The 27,409-nt window shown below is 40.2% G+C and overlaps 1 protein-coding gene across 1 annotated transcript in view; it reads left to right on the top strand.

Annotated features, from left to right (window-relative positions):
* ctnna1 (catenin (cadherin-associated protein), alpha 1) overlaps positions 1-26,284 on the top strand; it is a 71,635-nt gene extending 45,351 nt beyond the window's left edge. Inside the window, exons 12-18 of the mRNA XM_029440876.1 lie at positions 292-492; positions 3,333-3,484; positions 7,107-7,217; positions 9,020-9,201; positions 13,602-13,707; positions 23,296-23,430; positions 24,434-26,284. Of these exons, the coding sequence (XP_029296736.1) occupies positions 292-492; positions 3,333-3,484; positions 7,107-7,217; positions 9,020-9,201; positions 13,602-13,707; positions 23,296-23,430; positions 24,434-24,721 (1,175 nt within the window). The 3' untranslated portion in view covers positions 24,722-26,284. The remainder of the gene's footprint in view (positions 1-291; positions 493-3,332; positions 3,485-7,106; positions 7,218-9,019; positions 9,202-13,601; positions 13,708-23,295; positions 23,431-24,433) is intronic.
* The last annotated feature ends 1,125 nt before the right edge of the window (positions 26,285-27,409 follow it).

The following is a 27,409-nucleotide window of genomic DNA, read 5'->3' on the forward strand; positions in this document are numbered from 1 at the left end:
GACTTCTCTCACCCCTAGCCAAGGACGGACTAATTTACACAGTGGACATTTGCATTTTGCAGGCTCAGCCCCATTATTAAGCAGTCTGATAATTTGTCTTCAGCCCTCCCCATCCTATACTTGATCTTCCTGGTGGACCTCTAAATTTGAAGACTATGCTAACAAAATGAAAGTACCATTTCAAGTTAAACTTTACCTATAACCTATTTGCACCCAGCCAGGCTGATGGCATGTTTGAGTAATACAAAGTATACACACTCCTAACTCCAACATTGTTTTTTTTGTCCCCAGAGAACCACATCCTGGAGGACGTGAATAAGTGTGTCATTGCGCTGCAGGAGAAGGATGTTGATGGTTTAGATCGCACTGCTGGGGCGATCCGAGGCCGTGCTGCCCGAGTCGTCCATGTGGTCACTTCTGAAATGGACAATTATGAACCTGGAATCTACACTGAGAAGGTCTTGGAGGCCACCAAACTCCTCACTAACACAGGTACCCCAGAAACTCAACTACGTAATGAGCCAAATAGTTGTGCCTATTTCCGCCAAAACACCTGCTCTTACATACACTTAAATAATTTGGACTATAACGGAGTAATCGGATGATTAAACTGTCTTAATTCACTTACACATACCAGGATTATTCTCTAGATTTTTAATTACTGTAGCATGCTTTCCTTAGGTTGGTGACCCCTGCAATAAAACAACTTAGACTGAGCTACCTGATGGGTAGAGAGTAATATGGAGGGATACTTGTTAGATATAATCTTACCGAAAAAAATAAATGTTCCTGTTTACCTTTCTCCATGCGTATTTTTCAGTTGAAAACGGCAGGCGCTCTTCTGAAAAGGCCAGTGAGAGCTTTTTGTAGACTCAGTGTTTAAACAGCAGAGACGCTGTGGTTGCGTCTAGTTGCTATGATACGGAATAATACTGCTTTGCTGGACAAAGGTTTAAAGTTAAAGTGTGGCGCATGCTGCTTCTAGAATGTGCTCTGCGGGCGACTTATTGGCTCTCTGCGGGCGGCCAGACGCTCGTGGGCACCGTGTTGGCTACCCTTGTTTTATTGTTGTAACTACACATGCATAAGAAAGTTCATGGATTCATTCAATAGGGAGACGCTATGCGTTATATTCATGAAATGTTGCATATGAAACAAGAATACAATGGCCCCTACAGGGATACCGTGTTTTGGCCCAGTGTCATGAGAAAGAGGGTTAAACATTTGTACTTGTTTTCTTATCTATACTAGCCTTACCTCGGCCCGTAAGGTGGGCATGGTGAACATTCCCAACCCTTCCTGAGTTTTTGCTAATTGTCGATCGCTCCTCATCTGAACTTGTCTATCTGGGATGGGTGTGGTACTGTATCCACTTTAGGCCCGATACGGTGTCTTGTGTTATAGCCAAAGCCACTGATCAGTCTACTCAGTTAATTCTCAGAAGTCGGCTCTCAAAGAGCTTTTTATTTCTCCTGTAAATGCGATCTCAAATTTAAATGTTATTGGCTTTTAGAAAAAGCAAGATACAAAATCCTCAAATTGGCTTGGGAAGTGCAATTTTCTGTTAAGTGAAGATGAGTCTTGTCTCAGCCCTTTCTGTATTTATTATGAATGCTGCATTGTGAGATCCAACCACCTCTCACTCAACTGACAATACTGATCTGCACAGCCCCTGTTCACTTGTTATATAGCCCTCAATATCTAAACCCAAGTTATATCATATAAGTTGCTTTTGTCTATATTGTGTGCCATGTCATTTTCAGCCAGTATGTGTGAGCTGCGTTAGCTTCCATCACGAGCAAGCTAACAAGATGGCAGAATGATTTGTTGGTTGTCTGATTCAGAAACTGTTCTTGAGGGTGGGCCCATAAAAATCAGGAAATTTAGGCTGTAGCTCAAATTGGATTTTTTATTTTGTGGCTGAGACATAGATTTGTGAGACTGTCAGATTTTCTCATGTCAGCTCCAAAATAAAATGATGGAATTCAGGTTCAAACTCTACAGAGTCACATTTTAATGTCAACTGTTCAACTGTGTGAACCAAGTATTTGGGACAGTTTCAAAGACATGAAATTCATCAGTCAGTATATTATTTCATTATTATCCATTATTGCTTTCTGACTCAATGTTAATATACAATTCTTATTTTATTTGTTATTAATTTGAAAATAATATTAACTGTTAGTTGTATGTAATGGTTATATATTGTGCATTTATTAAGAATCCTAGTTAAAGACATTGATAAACCCAAAGAATGACTGACTGTATTTCAAAACACTAGAAGAATACAAAACACAATCTTTGTTTTAATACGATGGCTAACTCGATACAACATATTGGACTCAATGAAAAAATCTTAAGGCCACTATTTAAAAAAACAACGTGTAATTTGCAGTGATGGGGAAATGATTGTGTGACTAACATTCACAGTACTACCAGATTTTCAATTTTCATTTTAACATAATTTTCACATGGAAGCCTGCAGGTTATAAAAGCTCTGCAAGCACAAAACCAAATCCTCCTGCTCTCTGCCTCCACATCTGCATACTGACGTCTCTGCCTCTCCCATGAAAGCCCAGCTGAATCCCAAATTCTGAATCTAAAATACTATTAATGCATATGTTCATGGGAGCCCTCTGGAGCTGTTATTATATCGTCAATGGGGCAAAGTACATGCCTACTGGGAGAGCTTTGTGATTTCTTACTTGGAAAACTCTGTTATGCCAAAAATGGGATCTATTCCCTTGAGCATTTTGTTCCCTATTTCTCACACAACCCACGAAGGCAGTAAGTAAGCAGACAAACAGTGCAAAATTCCAAACACTTTTTAATTAATTATTCAGAAGCCACTATCTTCACTGACACACTTTTTTTTGACAGAACGATGCTGTACTAGTATCTTTGAGGGATCATTTATAATAATCTCAAATATATATTTCCTCCGTAAACTCATTGTGTTGAAGTAGTTTTTGATAACCTGCATTCTCAGTAAGAATGTCTTGGATATGGAATATTAAGGAAGCTGAGCAGAGGCACACTGCTATGGTAAATTCTCACCTTTGTGCTAATGCTTTGACAGACCCATCGGCTTTGTGTCGGAGGTGGTGGCTGGACAGTTGCTTTTTGCAACACTTAGCTCTGTCTATGTTCTTTTTTCTAATATTTTTGTGGTATAAAACATGTCATCCCTCACAAGGTATGTGTCTGTTGTCTGTTCTTTTAGGCTGTGCTTACTTTGGTTATGTACCTTCCCTTTTTTGTGTTTTTTGGAGTGAATCTTCATCAATATTTTTCTTTTTCCCTTCTCCCAACCTTCGTCTCACCTTCGTCAGTCATGCCACGGTTCACGGAGCAAGTGGAGTCTGCAGTGGAGGCCTTGAGTGCAAACCCCTCACTACCTGTGGATGAGAATGAGTTCATTGACGCGTCCCGTCTGGTTTATGATGGCATTCGCGACATTCGCAAGGCTGTCCTCATGATCAGAGTAAGTTTTCTAAAAAAAATGTATCTTCATTATATTTATATATATATATATATATATATTTTCACCACAAACCTTTATGTTCATATATATATATATATATATAGATATAGATATAGATATAGATAGATATAGATAGATAGATACATATATATAGATACATATATATATATATATATATATATATATATATATATATATATATATATATATATATATATATATATATATATATATATATATATATATGTATCTATCTATCTATCTATCTATATCTATGTATCTATCTATATCTATATCTATATCTATATATATATATATATATATATATATATATGTATCTATCTATCTATCTATCTATATCTATATATATATATATATATAGATATAGATATAGATAGATAGATAGATAGATACATATATATATATATATATATATATATATATATATATATATATATATATATATATATATATATATATATATATATAAAAAAATATTTAGGGTTATAAAAAATAAGAATATGAAAATACAATAACGCACGCACATTGGGCTGCACCAGATGCTGTTTTAATGATATGTGAGAAACTATGTGCGTGCTGTCCTCGAAGCCAATGATTAACTTGTCTCATGCAAGAGCAGACCTAATTGACCAGTCTTGCAATCTAGTGCAACGACAGCCTTAGTTGTCCGTTGGTTAATGGCCTTTGCTTGAGGAGAACTATAACAGAGACAGATGGTAGTTGGGTACCTAATTGACTGACAATGAGCTAACAACAAAACCCACTCCAGTTATAAAAAGTAATGGATAGTTCTTAAGGCCTTATAGTATAACTAGTTTGACTACTCAATACAATTAGATTTTGTATGCATTGAGAAGTAAGTGGATTTGTTTTAACTGCATCTTATGTGTCACAGTGCCTAATTATGTATTAACTACGTTGAGACACAATGTGCTCGTTGGTTGTTATGCCACCTTCCATTATTTTCCACACTTTAATGTTTTGAATTGGAATCATTAGTCTTGACAGCACATTTTCTGTTGACAATGGTGCTCCAAAACGGTGCCTGGGCACCCATGAATAATGCTGCTCAGACAGACGAGAACCAAAAAAAAGAGGGACTATTATGCTGTATTTGCATTATAATAAGCAATTGATTTAGGATGGCGGTTTTAATTAGCATTCTTGAGTTGGACTGCAAGCCAGAGAACTACAATCACTTTCAGTCTGCCCCAGCTTCTCTCTTGTTATCCAGATTGATTAAGCTGTTAACATTGGGCCTGTGGGGCAGGCTGAACAGTGTATGTGTGTAGGTGTGTGTGTAGGTGTGTGTGTAGGTGTGTGTGTGTGTGTGGAGGTGTGTTAAAAATAAGAGAGGATTTACGAAAAAATCTTGTTTACCGGTACTTAAATTTAATCCGTCAGATTAATTCTGCCATTCTTAACTGAGCAGGAGACAGTGGTGAGACTCGACTTAAACTTCATCCTTTCTTGATCAGGTGTGTGAGTTAATCATCACAGATTGTGTTGTGTTTATTCAGCAGGAAGTGCCTCAGCTGCTTAACTGGGTAGTTATGGAATTCAAGCAGCATCTGCACAGCAGTCTACTCACGCTTACTTTTAATTGCTGTTTGTAATGCAGTTAGACAAGTGTATCAAATACTATCATTTCTATCTAGAAGAACTCTTTGCTTGGCCGAACTGTTTTTCAGTGGCACAGTTTACAAGTGAAACCAGGCATGTTTCACTTGTGTCTGTATGTGTGTGTGCACATGCTCATGTCCTGAGACTTTCAATAAAGTCAAAATCCTTTAAAAAGCATCAAGGAGACAGTCTGAATTAAAGCAGTTTCAAGTAAATTATGTATGAAATAAAGCAAATCAGCTGAGTTTAGCACTATGACACAACTTCTCTAGAGGGTATATCCACGCACGCGCTTGCACACTCGCTCTCCAGCCAGCTTTCTATAAACCCGCGCGGCACAGTGGCCCACTCTTAAATCAGAACAGACAAGTGTGTGGTTGGGGCTTCTTAAGATAGACAAGTCTTTAACCTCTTTAAGTGGTGCACAGGCAGCCTATGTTGGCCGTCCCTTGGATATTTGACAGGCGGACAGAGCCCTCTCCCCACCTCCAGCGACATCAGAGAATGTGCCTCCCAGACATCAAACTGTCTCAAAGTCAGGGAGCTGCTGACAGCGAGATGCAGGGGGCAGCTGTCGTTACCTTATGATTTGTGCTGTGCGTCACCGCCCAAGGTGATTTTTTTTCTGGCTCTGTCCTTAAAAAGAAATCTGCTCCACTTACAGAGGCTATGAGAAGAATGTCACAAAAATATTTGCTATGGCCATTTTTACGGTTTCACTGCCCTATCCACATCTACATCAGCAGACAGAAATACTAAATAAGACTAAAGCCTACTTCCTAGCGTCACAATTTAAGCTAATTTTGCAGCTTTTACACTTCAGATACCATGTGGATACATGTTGAACTAAATAGTTCAGCTTTCAGACAGATAGTGGAGAGTCTGGACATTACACAATAAAATATTGATTAGTATTTTGCCACAGCATGAAAGATAGTACAAAATATAATTTTCTGTGCCAACAGCGCTACCTTTACAGAATCCCTTTTAATTAAACTGTAGGCTATTGTTGTCAAATCTCTACAGTAGTGTCCCATTGGGTGCTCACCATGAGCTATCATTTCTGAGCCTCCCACATTCACAGGTTATCTGTTGCACAGGCCACAGCAGGTGATACCTGCGCCCCACTGAGCAGCATTGTCTGGCTTGAAAGAGATGCCTATGAGTCACAGTTACAGCGTTGTATCTGAAACCATACCCCTACTCCCCTGAGAACAAGAGCATTTCTACATTTCATAAAGCAGTGTAAGGTTGTTCAGAGACCTTTTAGCTATTTTTAGACGTGAGGGCTCCAAATCCATTACAGAAGGGAGGTATTGAGACAGCTGGATAAGCACAAGTAGCGGCACGGGCGTGATGATGCACCATTATCTGTCCGAATCATTTTCCCTGGGCCGGTATCACCACTGAATACATTTTCCTGTCAATCAGTATTGTATTTTGCCTCAAGCATGACCTGTAGAGATAGAAATTCTTTTGAATGTTAGTATTATGGGAAAATGCTTGCTCATAGCTTGCTTTGCATTCAAAACTATGGAAGAGGTGAAAGATCAGAGATGAAGTGGCAACACTCTTGAAGAACACAACTCCTGCCTCACCCGCCTCTCTACAGATAGTAGCGACAGATGGGACTCTGAAGTATTTTGCCACCAAAATATGTTTCATACCAGCTTGTACCTTAATTTTCCCTCAAAATGCACATGCAGCACATTACACTTGATTTACAAATTAATTTAGAGTTTAACGTTTCTTGTACCACGCTATGGGGAAGAAGACATTTATCTGACGCTGCCATGGCTGCAGGCTCGAGACATTTCTCATAGATAGTAAGCAGGTTGGTTATTTGATAATGCTCAAAAGGCTGCCAATATTTATTTTATCTTCTATACTTACAACCAACTGCTTTTTTTGACCGTTTCCCCTGGTTTCTTCTCTCCTCCTTTGCCTCTTTCTCTCCCTCTCTGTTGATCCATTACAGACTCCAGAGGAGTTGGACGACTCTGACTTTGAGACTGAAGACTTTGATGTTCGCAGCAGGACCAGCGTGCAGACAGAGGATGACCAGCTTATTGCCGGCCAGAGTGCGCGGGTAAGATGTCATCACTTCTTGTGGGATTTATAGACATTTCTGGGTCTTATCTCCTGCCTTTTAAAATCTATAGTTGTCAAATGGCACCAACAATACCCAATGAGATATGTGTGAAAAGAAACCTCAAATACTTTTGAAAATATTTCCAAAAAAGAGATTGCATTCACTAGAGCCCCTCAGACGTACAGGCGTACATAAAGACCTGAGTTACATGCTTGAATATTGCCATCTTTAATATATTCATGTGGCATGTTTGACAATGCATTAGAGGAAAAATCTTATGATTTTCCTGGTACAATTAAATAAAGTGTAGAAGAGCAATTTCATATCTCATTCACAAGGCTGTAGTTGTAGAAAATAATTCTACATATTTAAAACATTGACAATATATATTTAGGATCTTTTGTAATTGTTCCCTCATTTTAATGTTTTCAGAGTTACTGTTCTTTCAAACGCGTAGCCAACCTGATGATGATACATAATGAGTCTGCTATTGTTTGGTTAAATAAAGTGTTTTAAAAAAAAGAAAAGAAAAAAATACAGAGTAATTAATCTCAAAAATCCCTAATGGTGGAGCGATCCATCAGTACATTTACATGCTGTTTGTTTTGTCCACCAAAGCTTATCCGGCTGTTTTGTTAGTCATCTTTGCACTGCCCTGAACAGCTTTATTCAAGCTTAGGTGACTCTAGAGAGAGAGAGAGAGTCCCATTTACCAGTAATGGAATGAGCGCTCTCGCGATGATATTCGATTTCCTGCTTTTAAGTGTCTGCCCACTTCAGCCTCACAAGCTCCATTCATTGAATGTGTGATTGCCTGTTTGGAAACTGCCCTTTAACCGTCAAGCCCAAAAGGATTGATAGAAAGGGTGCTAAACACATTTGCACATGATATTAAGTACTGCTAAACAAATGCCCTTATATTGATCTTCAGTGGCCAACAGGGCAACAGTTCAATAAATATATATAATATTACCTAGTGGCTGTGAACCTCATTTTGAACCCAGAAAGTCTCCACTTAACATGGACCAATGAGGGAAATGTCCATTTGAGAGCCCTGGTCATGGCATTTATTTACAGAAAAGACGTGTCCATTCATAAAGTCATTTTTCAGTCTTAAGACTTCACTCCAACATGCCCGCTAGTCATCTTTGATGACTACAATTGAGTACTAATTGACTTTCCTACTAAATTTATACACAGCTGTACACCTGTAAAATGTAATTAAACCCAATTCAAACCCAAGCCTTTACAAAGATAATGGAGAATATTAGAAACACTTCTCAGACGGTTTTAACAAATCTGAACATTAGAAGCATTGTCAAGGTACTTCCTGTAACGTTAGCTGTTAGTTCAGGTATTTAGCCAAGCAGGACTGTGCTGCCCACCGTCCGCTAACGTTAACTAGCTCTAAATTAACCGAGTTAGATGGTAAAAATATGCCAGCTCTACACAAGGTTCCCCCCGCTGCCTCTCGGTCGTTGCCTTCCTCTTTTAGTTGGTAAAAGCTCGCTGAACGAGAGTCCGTCGCTAAGCAGCGACTCTGTTGTACTTCAGAGGCAAACCATCAAATTAGCAAAATAAAATGTTCCGACACAAAAAAATTGATAAAGATCACATTTATTCTTCATTTGCGCGATCGGGCAACTGCAAGAGGCATTCCGCAAAAAACATGTGTGCATCCACGGAAACCATAGGAGATGATGTAAAACAAAATACCCTTGAGACAAAAATGGCCTCCCTAACAGTATGTTGAGGTCTAGTGTGCTAACCCGCTACACTTTCCATAATTCCTCCTTCAGGCTATCATGGCCCAGTTGCCCCAGGAGCAGAGGGCGATTATTGCCGAACAGGTGGCAAGCTTTCAGGAAGAGAAGAGCAAGCTGGATGCTGAGGTATCCAAGTGGGATGACAGCGGCAATGACATCATTGTGTTGGCCAAGCAGATGTGCATGATCATGATGGAGATGACAGACTTCACCAGGTGAGTTTGGACAAACCGCTTGGCTCACACCCCCCACAGCCATATTTCTCTCCTTGCAAATGATGGCCCATTTTGTAATTGTAGATACATTTCTGGCCTAAGACTAAATCTGAATGAATGTTTTATAGTATGGCTGCACATTTTTAAGATTGTTATCTGTGTCACAGGGCCGATATGCGTTTGTCTTCTTACCGTCCTCACATTAATATTCAAATAGTTGTGCAAGCAAAATACCTCCAAGACTGAATGCATGTTTAAGTTAAGCCAAATACAATCACCCAATAAGCCCACATTTGTTTCCAACATTTGCCCATATCTGCACACTATTAATGCACCCAGTTTAACACTACTGTTCATGCATCAACGCTCTTCATTTTCCTTAAGCAGCACTGTAGGTAGAATTTTCTTCTTGATTATTTTTCCTTTCTTCCCTAATCTTAATATGCACAACCATAAGCAGTGCATCAAATCTCCCTCTCTCTGGTACACGAATAAAGCTGGGTCTGCACTGTAAATCTTAAATGGACAGTCTCACTCTGCAGAGCCGCTATAGCGTGGCCGTAGTCAACCTTGTCAGTAGTTTGTTGAGAACATAAAAATGGTAGAAAAATGGTTCCAAAAAGAAGAAATCCTGACGCGTCCGGGAATAGCATGAAACATCTTTGCAGTAAATATGTCTTCTATGCCTCTAGTAAAAAATCAGTGCGTTTTGAAATCTGCGGTTACAAGCAGGGTATTTGCGGTAAATTTACAAACTTGTTTGATATTTCAGAAATATTGATTTTGCAGAAAAGCAGTCGTTTGGCAAATCTCGACAGTGTAACCAACTACTTGAGAGAGATGAAAAATGTATTTGAATTGAATGAACATCACATAGATTTTATAACATCGGTGATACAGATATAAACGAAAGCATGGCGCCACCAACAAAATACAAACTGAGGATTTAAACCGATTTGGAAACTCTTAAATTAATCAATACTCTTGCCCAGACAACATTTATGTAATGATTTCTGGTATTGTGAAATGTTTGTACAGTTTGTAAAACCTTTAAAAACCCATGATAGAATGATGTAACATTGTTTTTATCATTTAAATCATATGCTAGTTCTGTAATTGTGGTTATGTGTACATGACATCAGAAGGTGTGGTTATATTAATACTTTGTGATGAGGGTTGGACAGCATTTCTATCTCTGCGTGATAGTCTCGCTCACACATTGCGAGTGAGTTTGTGTGGGGGATGTGAGAAGAAATTTTGACTAGCTGACTGTGCTCGCGCCTGACTGTATTTGTATGACTGTGCCTTTTTTACATTTTCAAGTGAATTACTCACAAGGACATTTTGTGCCTAACTCGTGAGTCACATCCGTAATGACGATGAAATGCTGCTTCTCTATCTTCATCATCTGAATAGCTCAAAGATCCCGTCTCCTCGGCCAAAGAGTTACAATACTGGAAAACTCTAGCAGCGTTTCAAGTAGTAACACAGCCAGTGGTTTGACTGAGGTCACACAGAACCCTGCGACTTTAGTAATCGACAGAGCTTTTGTGTTGTACTGAACATTAGGTGTCCTTTTTTGCTAAAATAGAGCTGCTCTAACCCAAAAGCAACAATCCTGAACACTAAATCACAGTACAGAGAGTTCCTTCATTAGCTAAATCCCAGTAGGTAACATTTGAGCGATACAAGAAGAGAAATGCTGTTTCCTGTTGAATGCCTTAGGAGGCTTTTTTATGGGCCGTGGCTGAATTTTAAACCATAAAAAAATCCAAGCCTCTTATCTGCAGCACATTTAATCTAGGATTTAATAACAAACCACCAACCTAAATGGTGAAAGAACAGATGTTTTTCATTTGGAATGTCGTTCCATAGTTGGATATCAGCGGCAGCTAAGGTTTTCCAAATGACATGTACATATTGGTAAAGCACCATGGCTAAACTGCGTCACTGTCACCTAGCAACTGTAACGACGGGGTGTCCCGAAGTCGAGCTTTGGAGCATTATTCACATGGTTCTCTTGATTTAATATACACATAAATCCAGTCTAGTGTCTGGATTCACATTTTAGAAACCTAACTAAGACGTTACTAAATTTGTTTGTTAAATGTTAGCATTATTCATTAAATATGAATAATTTTTTTGAAAGGAAATGTAATTTGTAGCTATTGAGTATTGTTGGGTTGCCAAGTATTAAATTCAGAATATTTTGAGTCCAGCTTTAATGTCTTTAACTTTAGTGATCACTGTTGATAAGTGCAATCTATTCTCGATGCTCGGTTATTGGCATTAGAAATGGAGTTTATGAAAGAAAGCTGTGGAAATGGCTTTTGTGGTTAATAGTGAAGCTCCTCCTTGAGGGTTTTCTTATTTATGGGCTAATACAATTTAGTATTGTGACTTTTCTTATTTGGCACTCTGAGACTTACAGTATGTATATGAATGTGTGAGTGTCTGACAGCACACACAAGGATGTTTGTCATGATTTAATATAGACCTTCACATTATGCCTGGACTCTCGCATGCGGCAGTAGCACATGGAAGGTCAGTCGCTGGCTAACTCAGCCGGTGCCCAAATTATTGCCCCCTTAACCTTGAGCTGGCACAAAGCCCGGCCAAGGTTAATGCTGTGTGAGGTAATTGTTCTGGGCCTCTCCTGACAAATCTGCAGAGAGTGAGAGACATTCATGTCGACTCTTGCATCGCTTATGGCTGTGTCGAGGCACTCATGAATAAGGCATGCGTGGCTTGGAAACACGCAACATATTTGGGAGCCACCTGTCTTCGAGCATTCTGTGCTGTGAAGTGCTCGGTCCGATGTGGCTTACACCCATCTGAAGGCCTGCATCTGTCACCAGACCTGAAGTCCCCCAGTTTCTTCTCCATGTATAAATCCACTACGGAAATTTTACAAGTGTCTTCCTGTCAGGAGTTCTTTTGTCTATCGCCTTGGCCTCTTTGTCCTTTTCTCTATTGTTACTTTAGGCGATTTAGGCAGAGCTGGGTCTTTATATCTCCGGGCTAAAGCCATGGATATTCTTAGGAAGGAAACCAGTGGTGAGGGAGAAATCAGTGGTTGCTGTATTTATGCACTGTAATGTGATGTTTTTTATTGTGGCAAACTACAACGTTTGACTAGCAACACTCTATTAAACATACATTCATGCAGGCTTTTTTTTCCCCCAGAACCCATCACAATGCCTCCAGCTCTGTCTCCAGGGGTTGACATGTCCCTGGAGAGCTTCCAGTCTGTTCTCTGATGCGTGGCCTCTTCCACTAGGACCCTGACTTGCTTTACAGCAGAGCAGCAGAGGGAGTGCAAAAGAGGGGAAGTGTTGGTGATGGGAGGGGAGGGGAGGGAAGAGGAAGAGAGGGAACAGTACACAAAATTCCATCTGTTCTGTGTTGGATTGCTCATTTTTTAGCCTGGAGAGAGCAGCTTTGAATCCAATTTGTACCTCTTGCCAACTGTGTCCCAGAGTCCCTTGTGGGGGCAGAAAAACCCTCGTAAATGGCTGACAAGCTTTACAGTGGGTCAGGTCAAGGCCGGACTGACCTGTATTGGGACGGGCTTCGCTTAGCTCTAGAATGGTCACTGATGGATGTTTAACATTAGGACAATGACCAGTCTTTAAATGGAATTGTAATCTCATCTGTCTACTTTCAATTATCTCCTTTTCTTTGGCTCTACATCTTTGTCCCATTCTTAGATGAAAAGGACCAAACAAATGATAGTGTGTGTAGTTTTTTAGAGGGAAACCAACATTTCCCCGCCAGCAGACAAAACAGCAGAACACACAGAAACCAGTCGGATTTGCGTCTTAGCCCTTTATTAAACCCCTCAAAGCTACTTTCTGTTGTGGTAGAAAGCATATGGCACCGGTAACCACTATAAAATTATGGTCTCTTGAATCGGTTTCATTTTCTGAATATGATAGTTCTGTCTAGTATCGTATGCTAAAATTACGATTGGGGGAAAAATTAGTTTGACACCCAATTTTGTAAGTGGGGTGATGGTGTTACAACAGAGAGTACACAACGCTGTGGTCCCAGTCTTTAAGGAGAGCCCTGAGAGTGAAGGCTGCCCCTCTGAATTTAATAGGTTATAAAACGTGCTCAGCTCTGACTGAACAATATGGTGCCAGACTGCTAGTGGTGTGTGGGTGGCTGGGTGTGTGTGTGTGTGTGTGTGGAAGCATCTGTGCACCAGCATACACAGGTATTTCTGTGATGTTTCCCTGAGCTATTCTCATAAATCACGCTCTTCTATCCATACTTGCCTCTGACCCAAAAAAATAAAAACCTTCCAAAACAAACAGCCGCTTCATAAATGAGATGCTGCTCCTGCATATTGGATGAGATCAGAAACAGTGACTGATCTTTCCACTTTTTCTCCCCAGGGGGAAAGGGCCGCTGAAGAATACGTCTGATGTCATCAGCGCTGCCAAGAAAATTGCAGAGGCAGGATCACGAATGGACAAGCTGGGCCGCACCATCGCTGACAATGTAAGTCGTTAATGAACCTCCATCTCAAAGGGTTTGATGTAGTCTACACCTTTTGTACTAGTGACCCCAATATATAATTGGAATTGTGCCTCATCGACACTGTTGGGGGACGATAAATTAGCAACAAGTGCATTAGCACATATGGCACAAATGAAAGAAAATTACTAATTTGTTTGTGTAGATGAATTGTACCACAAACTTTGTGACATAACAGTAATGTCATGCCTGTTGGAAAGTAACATGTTTCGGGCATGAAAGATGTTGTTAAATGACTAGCTACAATTTAAGTTATTTCCCTCTTAACTGCTCCAGTCGTATATTACCTTTGCTTCCCTGTTGTCTATCGGTATGTAAGACCTTAGAATGTGCTCAAAGAATCAAACCTGTGCTGTGTGTGTTAGAAGACAAGGGCACTAATCCTACTTCTTCCAGTACAAATTTCAACAATGGGTGCATGTCATCATTGTGATGGTCACTAATTGACCTCCGAAGTTTCATTTAAAATCTACTAAGTTTTGAAATATTGTGACCACGGGACACAAGCTGACACCATGTGTAGAGTTGAGTAAAGCTTTTCATTACAGAAATGCACAACTCGTTCTCTGCTCCTGTGTTGCTGAAGGAACTGACATTGTTGCGTGCTGTTGTGCTCACGCAGGGTTTAAAAAAGCAAAGCTTTCATACTGATTGCATCTTGACACTCCTTCCTTTTTGTTTTTAAATGTTGTCCTTAACAGCGCTGTGTGTAAGCCAGACTTAAAAACTCAGAATAGAGGGCAAACTTTTCTCTTAGAATATTCTGTGCTCATTACTTTAGAGTTGTATAAAAAAAAAACATTCAGTACATATAATTTTGTTTTGGAGAAATGTTTTTTTTTCCTTTTTTTTTTTTTTCTCTTTTGCATGTTTTGGAGCAAATCCAAGTAAGGGGCTAACGCAGCAGGCCCCTTCTGATGTAAACAACTGCTATGATTTGTGTTATTCATGAGACACCCCTTACCAGTCTTTGCCAATTTCTTTCAGGATCAAACACTCCCACCCTCTCCTTCTTCCATCTCCCACTCCCCAATTCCCGATTCCATCATCTCTCCACATCTATCCTTTTCCCCAGTGACTATGGTCCTTGACATTGGGAAACACACATTCAATTATCCATGGCCTCATATTTCACTTAAATACTTGCACTGTACCTTTCCTCAGGGAGACACTGTACATGATTTATCCCCCCAACTTATTCATTTGCCATCTCTTAGGCTGAGACTTATAGCCTCCATGTCTGCAATATGTATACCATTTGTTGTTAAATCATGGAAGAGTTTAATTGTGACGTTTGCAACAAGACATGGCAGGCGGATTGAGGTCTTCTCTTATAAAGACATTGGTTGCCTCTGTGGTTTAGATGTAGCAGCTGTGGGTTTCTTCCAATTCTATCAAAGAACAAACAGAAAACTCAGAAAAGCACACACTGGCTTTAGAGATTTTCTGAAAGATTTCATGTTTGATAACATTAAAGGTGTTGTCTGTCTTTTGCCCTCGTTTTGTTGACATCTCTACTGATATGTTGGCAAAATGACAAAAACGGCATAAAGCCTATTTGTTAAGTAATGTGCAAGTGGAATGTTTCAGGGCTGACTACAACACATGGATTTTAATGCTATGCATTGGTCATTAATAAATCTGTTTGATCCTATTTAGCACCATAATTTATGTGTCTCCAAACAGTCCAGGTTTGCCTGGTTAATAATTGATTCAAAGATGATGTAGTTTTACAACATAGCTTTTTTCCCTACCGGTTGTTTGTGTAATGAGCAGAGATGTTGGGGCTGCTGGGGCACTTGTGAAGTAAATTCCACATGTACTTATATTGGCAGAAAACTTTTTTTCCATAACTTCTCACATTCAAAGAGGATGTATGAGGTATATCAAGTGCCTTTGTCTTATTTGTGCTTGGGGTTTTAATTATGCCAACACATAACGGAAACATCTGCATTTAGATCTCTCCCTCGTAGTCTGACATGAGTTGCTAGGCTCCAAGATTTTATTTACGGTGACCTCAGATCTTTAATATAACAGGCCCACATCGATAACCAACTAAAAGTCTTATCTGTTCTGACCTAATTGCATCCAAATAATCTGAACAGGGAATAAGCCGTTCTGGAAAGTGACTTTTTATGCCTCACTGCCGCTTTAGAAGATGCTTATTCACTTTAATGAAAACAGTGTTATCCCCCAAAGAAAACAGATGGGAAACTGTGCAGGTGTGTGAGCGTGCGTGTGTATGCCTACACATGAACACGACTGTTGACTGGCCTGCTTCTCCGCAAGCACATGTGTACGGATGTGTTGGATTTGTGCAACTATTTTATTCTCCGATCCTCAACTATTTGTAGGTTGTTTCTTTATCTTGTCCTCTGTGTTTATGTTTGTTTGTGTTGTGTGTGTGTGTGTGTGTGTGTGTGTGTACACTATTAGGGGATTTGGGGTTTTGAAGCACTCAAAGTATGAATAAATGAAGAGCTTTGGCTGTTGGAACAGAAGTCTTTGCCAGTAGTGAAGACCCCTCCAGCCTCTGAACCCATCCAGCTGTCCCTCTTAGCCTTTCGCTCTCAGCAGAGACCAAAACACTAGCAGACCAGGAGACACTCACCCATAACACATCACCCAGGGCTCCCAGGGATGGACATGGGGTGGTGAGAAGAATGATGGAGCGATAGGAGAGGTAGAAAGAAGGGAGAGTGCATTTGTGTGAAGAGAGGAACGTCCCTCCTGAGAGATGAATCCATTAACAGTGATTCGCCTTTTAATTAGCAGTATAATTGCCAGGTGGCAGTTAAACATTTTTTTTTTATTATTTACGCAGGCAGTTTATATTTAGGGCCATATCTCGAACAAAGCAGGAGATGCCACAGGCCCACTTACAGCAAAGGCATGCCATGTTGGGATGGTCTACTCTGGCAGCAATACTTAAGTGAATCACCACCAAGATGCACACATACTAACAGAGTCAGAGGAGCAAAGGTAATGCTGGGACTGCTCATTAACCTAGGCATATTAATCACTTGTGCTCTGTGCCTCTGGCCTGGAGGGCCTATGAGGGTTTACTCCTCCATATAAAACACATCAGCAGATGGTCCCAGTCTGATAGCACAGCATCTCAACACACATTTTCCTTCGCAAGACTGTGTCATGGCGTGTTTTCTTACGGGCATATTGTGTTCAACTGGGATGTTTAGGTGGACATGGTCTAGTTTGGGGTTTCTGAAAAACGGTTAAATATGTGTAATAGAGCCTTATTAAAGTTTAAAGAAACGAGTAGTGCAGAGATGAGCTGCAGGATTTAGGTCAGTGTCGTACAAAGGTCTGCACTGCAGTTTATTAAGAATTTATGACCCTCCTCTGCAGGGCACCTTATGAGTATTCCATCTGAGCAGGCTGGTAAACAAATAATGCTATGTAATTGAGATTTATAATGCAAATGTGTTAGTCACTATGTTAGCCCATAAATTCCTGCTGCTTGCCTGCTCACCACATAAACACTTGCATGCACACATACAAACGCATAAAATAAGGCTTGCATATTTAGAGAATTGGCATGTGCTTGATGTGTTTGTTGTGCAAGCTTTATTGTCATGTTGTGTACTGACAGACATAGTGTACTTTTCCAATTTGCATTCAATCAGTGGCGATTTATGGTGATCCATGGGCTCTGTTGCTGGTTACAGTCTAATCCCGGCTCTGGCCCTAGATGCGCTACAGCAGAGAGGGTTGTAAATTATCTACTGCAGTGGGGAAGCAAAACCACCCAGAGAGCTTACAAATTCTCAGCTCAGCGGTTCAAGGGTCAGACCTCAGCCAAATGCAGTTCAGCCCAACCAAGTGACAAGTATTTGCTGGTTGAGAATGGGTATCTACTCCAAATGGATTGTTTTTGGAAGGCATCTACCCATGATATTTTAATGCTATAGGTTAATGCTGACAAAAGAAGAGCCCTGTTTGGTAATCACAGAGCTCCCAGAGGTGGATAATCATGGGAGGAACATAGAAAGAACAGCCTACACATCTTATTGGGGTGTAGTGTACAACTGTTGAAGGCCTAAGGTATAGTCTTTGACTTTGAACTACAATCGTAAATCTGAGGTTGTGTAGCCGTTTTGGAGCCAACAAGCAGTCAAAGGTCAGGCCAAATATAAGTCTGAATGAAAAATGAATGTATAAATGTTTTAACATGCCTGTTAGCACTTAACTATTCAGTAACAGCCGTGTTAAGTTAAAGGTTTTGCTTACAAGTACTACAGTGAAATGCCTGACTGACAGGTGCAGCCTGAACATTAAAAAATGATGAGGGCCATTTAATTGGTCCCTGTGGTTACCTCTAAAGTCGCTCTTTTTGGCTTGCCCCCAGCTTGATTTTCTCCTGTCATACCCAAACTCTGTCTGCTTCAGTGTCACATTAACATTCTCAAGTGTCAGTGTGATTGAATTGGCCCCACGGAAATATGGAGCATCTTTTTAGCAGATGCAATGCAGAGAGGAATTCTGGTCATCATCATTCTGTTCGAAATGGAACTTGATTGATATTGGTAAACCATGGCAGATTTATATTTAGCCATCAACGGTAACATAATCAGCACCAGACTGACACAATCTAATGTACAGCACATTAACTGTAATGCCCCGTTAACTAGGCTGCACAGAAAACACCAGCGTACTCCACTTCATCAGGTCTGGTGAAGTGGAAGTCTGCTCTGTTCAAAGACTTAACCAGCAGTAAAACTGTTTTCAAGTTTTAAACTTTATTTATTTATTATCTTTATATTATTATATTGAAATGTTTGCACATTACAGTGTATTCATCTTGAAGTGTGTCCGGACTAAAGGTTGGAATCATTTCCTATCCCCGCGCTACACCATCTTCTACTTCTACTACTGGTCTTTCCAGTGCTTTGTTTCCTGTATCTCTTTGAACTTTTCCATGAATCTCAGTCACACTATTTTTCCCAATGGCAGTCGGCCCACTGTAACATATATACGTATATCGCTGCATCCCTGCAACCCCCCCCAGTGGCAGCATAGCGGTGTAATGGTAGATAAAGATTCCCGGTGGCTTCTTGTCCTAAAGGTCCTTTCTCAGGTTAGGCACAGTTGATTATCCACAACCCTCTATCGCACACACAAGCACACAAATGTCAGATTTATTTATTTTTCCACCGCAAGAAAGCCACATGTTGAAACGTGCTGACTGGTCTATGGTTTTGGATTTGTTTCCAGCCACAACACCACACAGTGAAGCTTGCCTGAATGAAGGTTTTGTGTGTCTTTTAGGTTGTCTTTTACCTTTTGGCAGGAGAACAAATTGGGCTGTCAGTAAGTTATGATAGTGGGTGATTTATAGGGTTGAGGCATAGTTATCGGTATACTTCTGGAAATAAAACCGTATTCTTTTTAGCTGCGTTTTCGCTGGCTCTCCATTAACCAGGTCAAGATCGAGAGGATAAAACAACAGCCCTCCGATGAGAACACAAAGCAAAAACACTCTAAATACCTCACTGGGATGTGAGAACGGTGGGATTATCAATTCTCTCATGACCAGAAGTGACTGAAAAACAAAACTTAACAGAAAATACCTCTGTGTCCACCGCCCTGTGGCACCGCCCAACAGGTTGCTGGCAGCCGCACATTAGAATGCCGCCTTGTCAGTAAATATTAGAAATTGGCATTTCCTCTGGGTGATCGTCCTGAAAGGTCAGTGCTGGGCGGCAGCAGCACAGTGGCTCTGCCTCTGTATAATAGATTTCAGAGGAAACTGCATGGCATTTCCAATGATGGGACCTGACTGTCCTGATCATCATTTATATCATGGACATTACCCAATGTAGCACAGTGAAATCCTTTTGTTCAACATCCTGCTCTGTCATTGTTATTGCCTCATTTCCCTTTCTGATTGTGTTGGGCTGTGTGTTGTTATAGGAAAAAGATTATTCCTTTGGTTTACTCGCTGCTCTTCTCTAGATGTGCCTTCCTCAAAGACCCCTGCTGGTCCGTAAGATTTGGTCAAATATCATGCTTTTAATTTCAAATTCAAATAGTCTTTCTCAAACTGTCTGCGAGCCTAGTAGAAATAAGCATAGATGTGTTTTCAATTTAAAATCGGCTGTTTTCCTGAGGTGTATGAAAATGTTGCTTTTGAAAAGACCACATATGGACTGAAGCAGGATAGTGTGCGAGCGAGACAGAGAGACATGTGGACTATTGCACGCATGGATTCTGTAAGGCTGAGTGTGCGTATAGCCTTTTGTTTTTTTAACACTGCTCTACAGCAATTGTTTAAATGCTAAGAAATGGTAAATAAACTAAGAGCTACCAAAACACTTAGAATGTTAAACCTTCATGAATATGAATTTTAAGAGATTCAATTAGCCAATTAGAATAATAATGTGCTACCCTTTGACTCAACTTTGATGTTTCACCTTTATTTTTCTGAGAAGGCACTTAAAACAACCAGTGAAGAGGCGAGCAACAACAAGAATCATTGACATTTCTACCTGTGCTGCCGGCTCCCTTTGAAAGATGGTGACTCAACTTTTCTATTAGTTTGCCTTGAAAAGATATCCAGAGTTTTGTGATGAAGTCTCTAGTGGCTGTCTCCCTGCTTTGCCATATCTCAATAGTAGCTGACCAAGCAATGTTAACTGTCCCAGTCCATAACTGGCCACACAGCATGTAAGAAAAAGCAAGAGGGCTATATCCTCAGGCTTCAGGAACATTTTACAGCAGCACCCGGAGAAGACTGGAGGAAAAAAAATTCAATGGTGGGCTGTAATGGTTGAAGTCACTATTAGAGGAGAGCAGCACTCAGTGGGAACACGAGTGATGATCCTTTTATTTTTCACACCAGAGCAAATTCTGTTTGGTGAAATGGAAATGAATTGTTTGAATAGTGAGGCTATATGTGATTTTCAACATGACTGCTTGGTTATGGTGTTTGCACAACCTGCAGAGACATTAACATATACGTTGAACACATACACCGACATTATATGGCCCATTTATTATTTGCACTATTAATTATTCATACCATTGAGCATAAGGGCAGGTGGATAAAAAGGTTTCTTTGTGAAATGTGAGTTACCTACTGAGACGTCTGGCTTGTGGAAACGTTGACGTAGCGCAGCACAGGTATCATCTTGTGAATAACACTAAGACTTACTCACACACACTGCTTCTATTTGCATTCCCAAAAACAATCCAAGGTGTTCTTGTCTCTTCTCTGTGCAACTTCTGTATTCACATGTCACACTCAGAGCAGCCTTGCAGAGTTTCCTGAGTGCTGAGTGAAGCCAGCAGCTGAGCTGAGTACGAGCACAAGTGATGCTTTCACAGTGCCCTGCTCTCAGCCGTCTGAATACTTCCCCAAGCCCTCATTAGCATGGCTGCTGCATTCAGCCTCATCCCAGGTCTTTGCTATTGCATGTGTGTGTCTGTGCACACACACTCGCTCTCTTACTTACTTAAACCCCCCTCCCAACTACAGTTGAATCCTCCTGTCTACGTCCCGTTTCCCCAGTTGGATTTCTCCCCCTTATTTACTCCTCCATACTGTTCCCCCTCTGGCTCATTCTTCATCCTCTTCTTTTTTTTCTCCAACTACTTATTTTTCTCTGGTTCTTTCCTCTTTTTTCAACCTTCCTCCCACTCCCATTTTCTCTAGTCTCTCAGCCATGTATGATGATCATCCCCTCCAGCTCCCTTTCCCCTCATCTCCTCTTGCATACCTTTCTTTAATAGAATGTCAACTCTTACATTTCCCTCTTCTCTCCTTAGCCCTTCTATTAATCAGGAGTGGATGGTAGTGACAGAGAAGACTTCCATTTGTATAACTATTGTCAGAGGATGTCTATAGAGCTCTCAATAAAGGATATTTGTTTTTGTGTCCTAGTTCTTCTATAGCACCCCATCACTCTGATATATGATGTGTATGAAAGAGCACAGTTGTGCTGGCTAGGGAGGTGTGTAGATGCAAGCATGCATGACTGTATTTCTGGGAATGTGTGCACTGTATTCAGCGGAGCGCTACACTCCCACCAGGGATACTGACGCGCTCAGCAGGATTAGAAGCATCATAAGTCCTAGTCTGTTTGAAGTGTGGAAAAATCTTGATGGCAAAGATTTCGTTTTCCTCGGTTTGTATAGAGAAACGACATCAGGGGTTTTCTCACCCTATGTGGATTTAGTGCACTTTAATAGTAATGGCCATTATTGAGATATTTACACTCTGTGTATTTGCTCAGACGAAATGCCTCCAGTTTGTCTAGACACATGCACACAATCCTGTTCGTCAGCACTGACCTCCACAACTACTTTCTGCAGCGATTCCATCAATTAAAAGATTGGCTGCTATTACCTCCCGTTCACCTTTTCCCTGCACTCAGAATTAACCACTGCCAAAGGACTCCTCCTTCACACTGCCAAGCACCTGCAAATAGTGGCTATTCAGCCAGTATTTTCTCTTGGCTTGCGCACAGACGTGGTCACCCCAGTGCTTTTCACAGGTAAAGTTAGGTTAGTAAGGGATGTGAAAAGCTGCCAGCCTTGTCTGTAACAGAGTCTCTCATGTCATGATCAGCGCTGGCATACCATTAGTGTCTCATGTCAATGTGCTGAGATCTGATGTAAAGCGTCAGACTCACATCAGGGCGTTAACATCTCTCACTTGATGAGCAGCTAACATGGGCACTGTGGCCTAATTACTATGCTGGCAGGGGGCTTGTTTAGCAGACTAGGAAATGTATTGGAAATGGTGTTTCAAGGTAGAACCTGAGTCTCAATTATGATGAGATGAAATAATTCAAAAAGATTGCCAATTCAAAATGACATGCATTTGTGGAGCTCTTTGCATGCTTCCCCTTTCAAGTGGGTTTTATCATAATTTATTGGGATTTCTTGAAGTTGATGGAATTTTTATGGCTCCAATGTATTTTTGTTTCGTTAGTTTGCTGACTTTTGGCAATATTGTAATGCATGGTTGGGAACAAGAATAAGAGGCTTGTCGGGGTGAAGGGTTCTCAAACTTGTTTCTCACGAGAACCCAGATTACTGACAGGAGGTGTGGTGATGACTTTGTTTAATTATTAAAACATTTCTTATCTACATACAGGACTGCTGTTAACACTTTAGATCATGTATTTTTGTTTACAAAAATACTTCACACAAGATTAATACCGCCACCTAAAAGTAATTGATTGACAGCAGTGTTTGCTTCCTAATAGAATTTTCATTTTGTGTGACTTGATCGTGCTTAACCCTGTGAAGATGAGTTATCAATCTACCAGGTTGTGGGCGTTAGTTTGTTGTTTTGGCTCTGAGCACGGTTCTACTGTGGGTGTCTACCTTTCCTGTCACAGTGCTACTAACTCATCTTGATAAAGTGTGAGATCATGGCATCTGTACAAACACATACATATTCAGATTGAGTAGTAGTAGCAAGTTCCAAAAATGGATTAATTGTACAACCTGCAAGTAAGGTAGCATTATAACCACAAACCTGGTTGTGCTTTTATACGAATTGAACATTGTCTTTCTCCCACGCAGTGCCCCGACTCCACCTGTAAGCAGGATCTGCTGGCCTACCTGCAGCGTATCGCCTTGTATTGCCACCAGCTCAACATCTGCAGCAAAGTCAAGGCCGAGGTGCAGAACCTGGGAGGAGAGCTGGTTGTCTCTGGGGTAAGTTCAACACCATTTTAACCACGGACACATTGTTTACAGTTTGCAATCTGTAATCTGCAGATGCCCCACAGTAACTTAAGAGTAGTAGAGTGGTTGAAATGAGGTATTACATGAAAAAGTAACTTTTGCTGGTGGTTAGATTTGGTGGCCATAATGCAGCTTCAAAGGTGGTTCACAAAAAAAAGGTAAACGTGCAAAGTGAGGAAGGAAAGGCTACACACAATGTATTGTGGTTAGAAACGATGAATGTAAACATAATTGCGTTTGTTTACAATGAAATCTTTCGCTAGAAAGATAATTAAATCAATAGAATGCATCGGCTACTTTCTAAAGTTCTATTATCTGGCGTTGCCCACATAAATTAAAAACACCAAAGTTTAATGGCATCTGCTGTTGGTTGTGATTAGTTAATTATTCATTCTCTGCACTGTAATCTGCAGCTTATATTTTATATCGAATAAACTGATAACAGAAATAATGGCTTCCTCTGTGCTGGAAAGGACCAATGTTGGCCAAATGTTTCCTAACCTTTCTACTACTTAAGATAAGACTGTACATGGCCAATGTTTACAGACCCTTCACGCTTTAATTAACTACTTACTTGCCAGTCAAATGAATAAAAATAGGTTGCCTCTAAGTGCAGGAAATAATTAATTCCTTCCTTTGTTCTGTAGAGCTGGAAGGAGCCTATGCCTCTCACACTTCCAGTCAAGTGTCACCAGTGTCTCTGGGGCTATTAGATTGTGGAGATAAATGAGTGTGACCTTTTTCCATAGTCTTAAATTTCTCACATCTATATTTATCCGTTCTCACGTCAGTCTTGGTTTTCCCTACAAAACTGGCAAAATAAACAATAAAAAAGCAGGAACTTTTTATTTTCACCAGACATGAATTCAATAGACATGTATATTTGAAAGTTATCAGGCTTTGCTTTGTCCATTTTTACCAGTCTAACTGTTTCTCTGGTGTTCTCTCCTGCCTGTCTCCTCCGTATACTCAGTTGGACAGCGCCATGTCCCTCATTCAGGCCGCAAAGAACCTGATGAACACAGTGGTGTCCACCGTCAAGGCCTCCTACGTTGCATCTACTAAGTACCAGAAGAACAAAAACATGGAGGCCCTGAATATGCCAGCTATCTCCTGGAGGATGAAAGCTCCCGAGAAGAAGCCGCTGGTGAAGAGAGAGAAGCAGGATGACCAAACCAACAGGGTCAAGAGATCCTCTCAGAAGAAGCATATCAACCCTGTGCAGGCTCTGAGCGAGTTTAAAGCCATGGATAGCATCTAGACTCCCCCTATTTTGGATTCAAGAGAACACAAAATATTGACCAATGAGTTTATATATAAATAGAGCTTGTCATTCTATCAAAAAGAAAAGGTTTTATCCCATTTGTTCCACCTTTTGAATAGACGGCCATTATATTCCTACACTGCCTCGTTTCTACTCCATAACTTGGAATTTGCTCTAGTCTGTAGCGTTAACTGCCTCTCCTCTGGAAAATGCAGTTGGAGGGAAATCAACTGGACAAATGCATTGAAAAATATATATTTCCCTTTTTTTCATTTGTATGGGAGGAAGGGTTGTAGGTGTTATAAGAACTAATTCCAAGAGGCTTATGATTTTTTTGTATTCTAACCAGTTTTATAATAATACTGTGGGGTCGCTTGTGTTTTCCACTACAATGTTTGATTATGTCAAAATCCCTGTACTGCAAATATCAACTATGCAAAATCTGTCTGCCTTATTTTAACTTGAGCAATAACTGTAGTTCATTTGGATGTGCTGGGCTAACTAGTAAGATTTTAAATATGTTTTAGTTCAGCCTCAAGGAACCAAAGTCAATGTTTTTCCATGTTTCTGCCTTTTTCTAACTTTATACATACTTTGTTATGCCACTATAAACAGTTAAAATAAGTCTAAACAAAAACAATATTTTCTGTGCTGAACAACTAATGACTTGTACCCCCTTTAACATTTGGACTGGTAAATGTCGTTTCTTTATAATTTAAACATCTCGTTGTATTTTCTGTTTTGTTTTCATGTTCATATCATGCAGCAAATCAAAGGCGTATTCTTCCCAGCCTTCTGTTTTGCTGCATAACTGCAAACGCTTCCACCCAGTTCAGTCAAACTTTGTATAGAAGCCTCGCCGCCTCAGAGTCTGGGAGAACCCAGTGGGATAAACAATTAGTAGACCCTGTGTCGTAACTTTCCGAAGCCGACAAGCTTCATTAATTGTCAATGAGACCAAACACCTCCACAATCTAAGAATGTGTCCAAATTGAGGGATCAATATGTTTTTCTCTCCACTGCTTAGGGTGTATAGGGGGATTTCTTTGACTTTAAACCCTGGTTATTGCTTATATTCCTTGTCCTTAAGCTAAAACACTAATCAAGATTTTACGTCGGGCACAATCTTTATAGAAAACTAGAAACAAGTTGCCATGAGTTGGAGCTTTAAAATGAAACCGGAGAGAGTTTGTTTTCTTTTTAACTTCAGGTATCAAGTGTGAGTTTTCCAGTCATACATAGCGGTGCATTGTTATACAGCGAGGCTTTGAAACCCTGCTGCTCTGGTCTTGGGGCTGAATCTTGTTTTGCTTGTTTGATATCTGTGAACTATAGCACGACGTATGATTATCTGACAGGTGGATTCTTTTTATTGTTTACTGTAGACCTAAGCATTTCGACGGTTTGTCTTTTGCTGTAATCGTGTTTGGATTTGAATCTTGAGTGATATCAAACTACTTTTGCTGTGGATTTTTTGTTATTAAGAGCTGACTTATTAGTGCGCATGTTTCTTATATTCATGTGCCTGCTTTATATCTTTAATAAACAATTGAAATGAAACCACTGTTTTTTTCCTCTCTGTTTATCCGCAGACTGAAGTAATGTTTTTCTCCTTTGCTTTGAACCTCTACTTTCCTTTATATGCTTTGTTTTGCCATTATATCAGATTTATGTTGTAGTAACAAGGGAAGCGTAAGCCCTAAAGAATAGTTTTCTCTCTAAAGTAAAATGAGTTTTAGCACACACTGAAATATGCTGCTGTGCATAATTAAGGTATTATACTATGCATACATGCCTCCCATACAGTCTGCATTACTGACTTGAGGGCTGTATACTGCATGAGCGTGTAACTTCTGTAATTAGGTTGCTGTACTTTAGCGGGTTATTTTCTCTTAAAAAGAAAAGTGCAGCTTTCAAAACCAAACACATTCTTCAGTCTTTTGGTGGTGTGTCTAGCAATAGCCTTTGAAGAACATGCAATGGGAGACCCAAGAAAGATGTGTAAAAATAAATGTATTTGAAATGAATATGTTCTTCCCAAAGTGCTGTCGTAATCACACAGTCCGACTCACGACAAATCCCCTTTCACATTTATGTATTTACACATGCAAGTAAGCTTAAGTATCCTTATATTTGGGGGTTTTGTGATTGTTCTTTATGGTGTTACCCTAACTCATCTACATCCACTTACGATCTCGATTTCTAAAAGTTTCCCAGAAAATGCATGTGAACTAGATGGATAGCACCATTGTGGCAGCACAGTGAGAAGACTTCCATACCCTGGCCTGATGACTTTTGGCAACCAAGCGGTTCTTGGAACGCTGCCTGACTTTAGGATGCATTTTACACATTGTTTTATCACATCAGATGTAAATACATTGACACTAATAAATGGGGATACCTATTACAAAGCCAGAGGTGGAAAGTAACAAAAACCACTGACTCAAATAGTGCAAGTTGTGATATTAGGAATATATATGGCAACAATACTGATCATCAAGACTCATCTGTGGGGAGCATTGGGACTGATGAGACTAACCACACCAAGTCAAGTCAAGCTAAACTTAGTCTGTTTTTATTAAAGGTGAAGTGTGTGTGCTTTGTATAAGGACAGACTAACTGGGATAACACTTAGCTAATGTTGTGGCAGAAAGGCTGCTGATGGTGTTCTCACTGCGCGGACAT

The sequence above is a fragment of the Cottoperca gobio genome, chromosome 10 (genome assembly GCF_900634415.1).
Source record: "Cottoperca gobio chromosome 10, fCotGob3.1, whole genome shotgun sequence".
NCBI classification, from domain to species: Eukaryota; Metazoa; Chordata; class Actinopteri; order Perciformes; family Bovichtidae; genus Cottoperca; species Cottoperca gobio.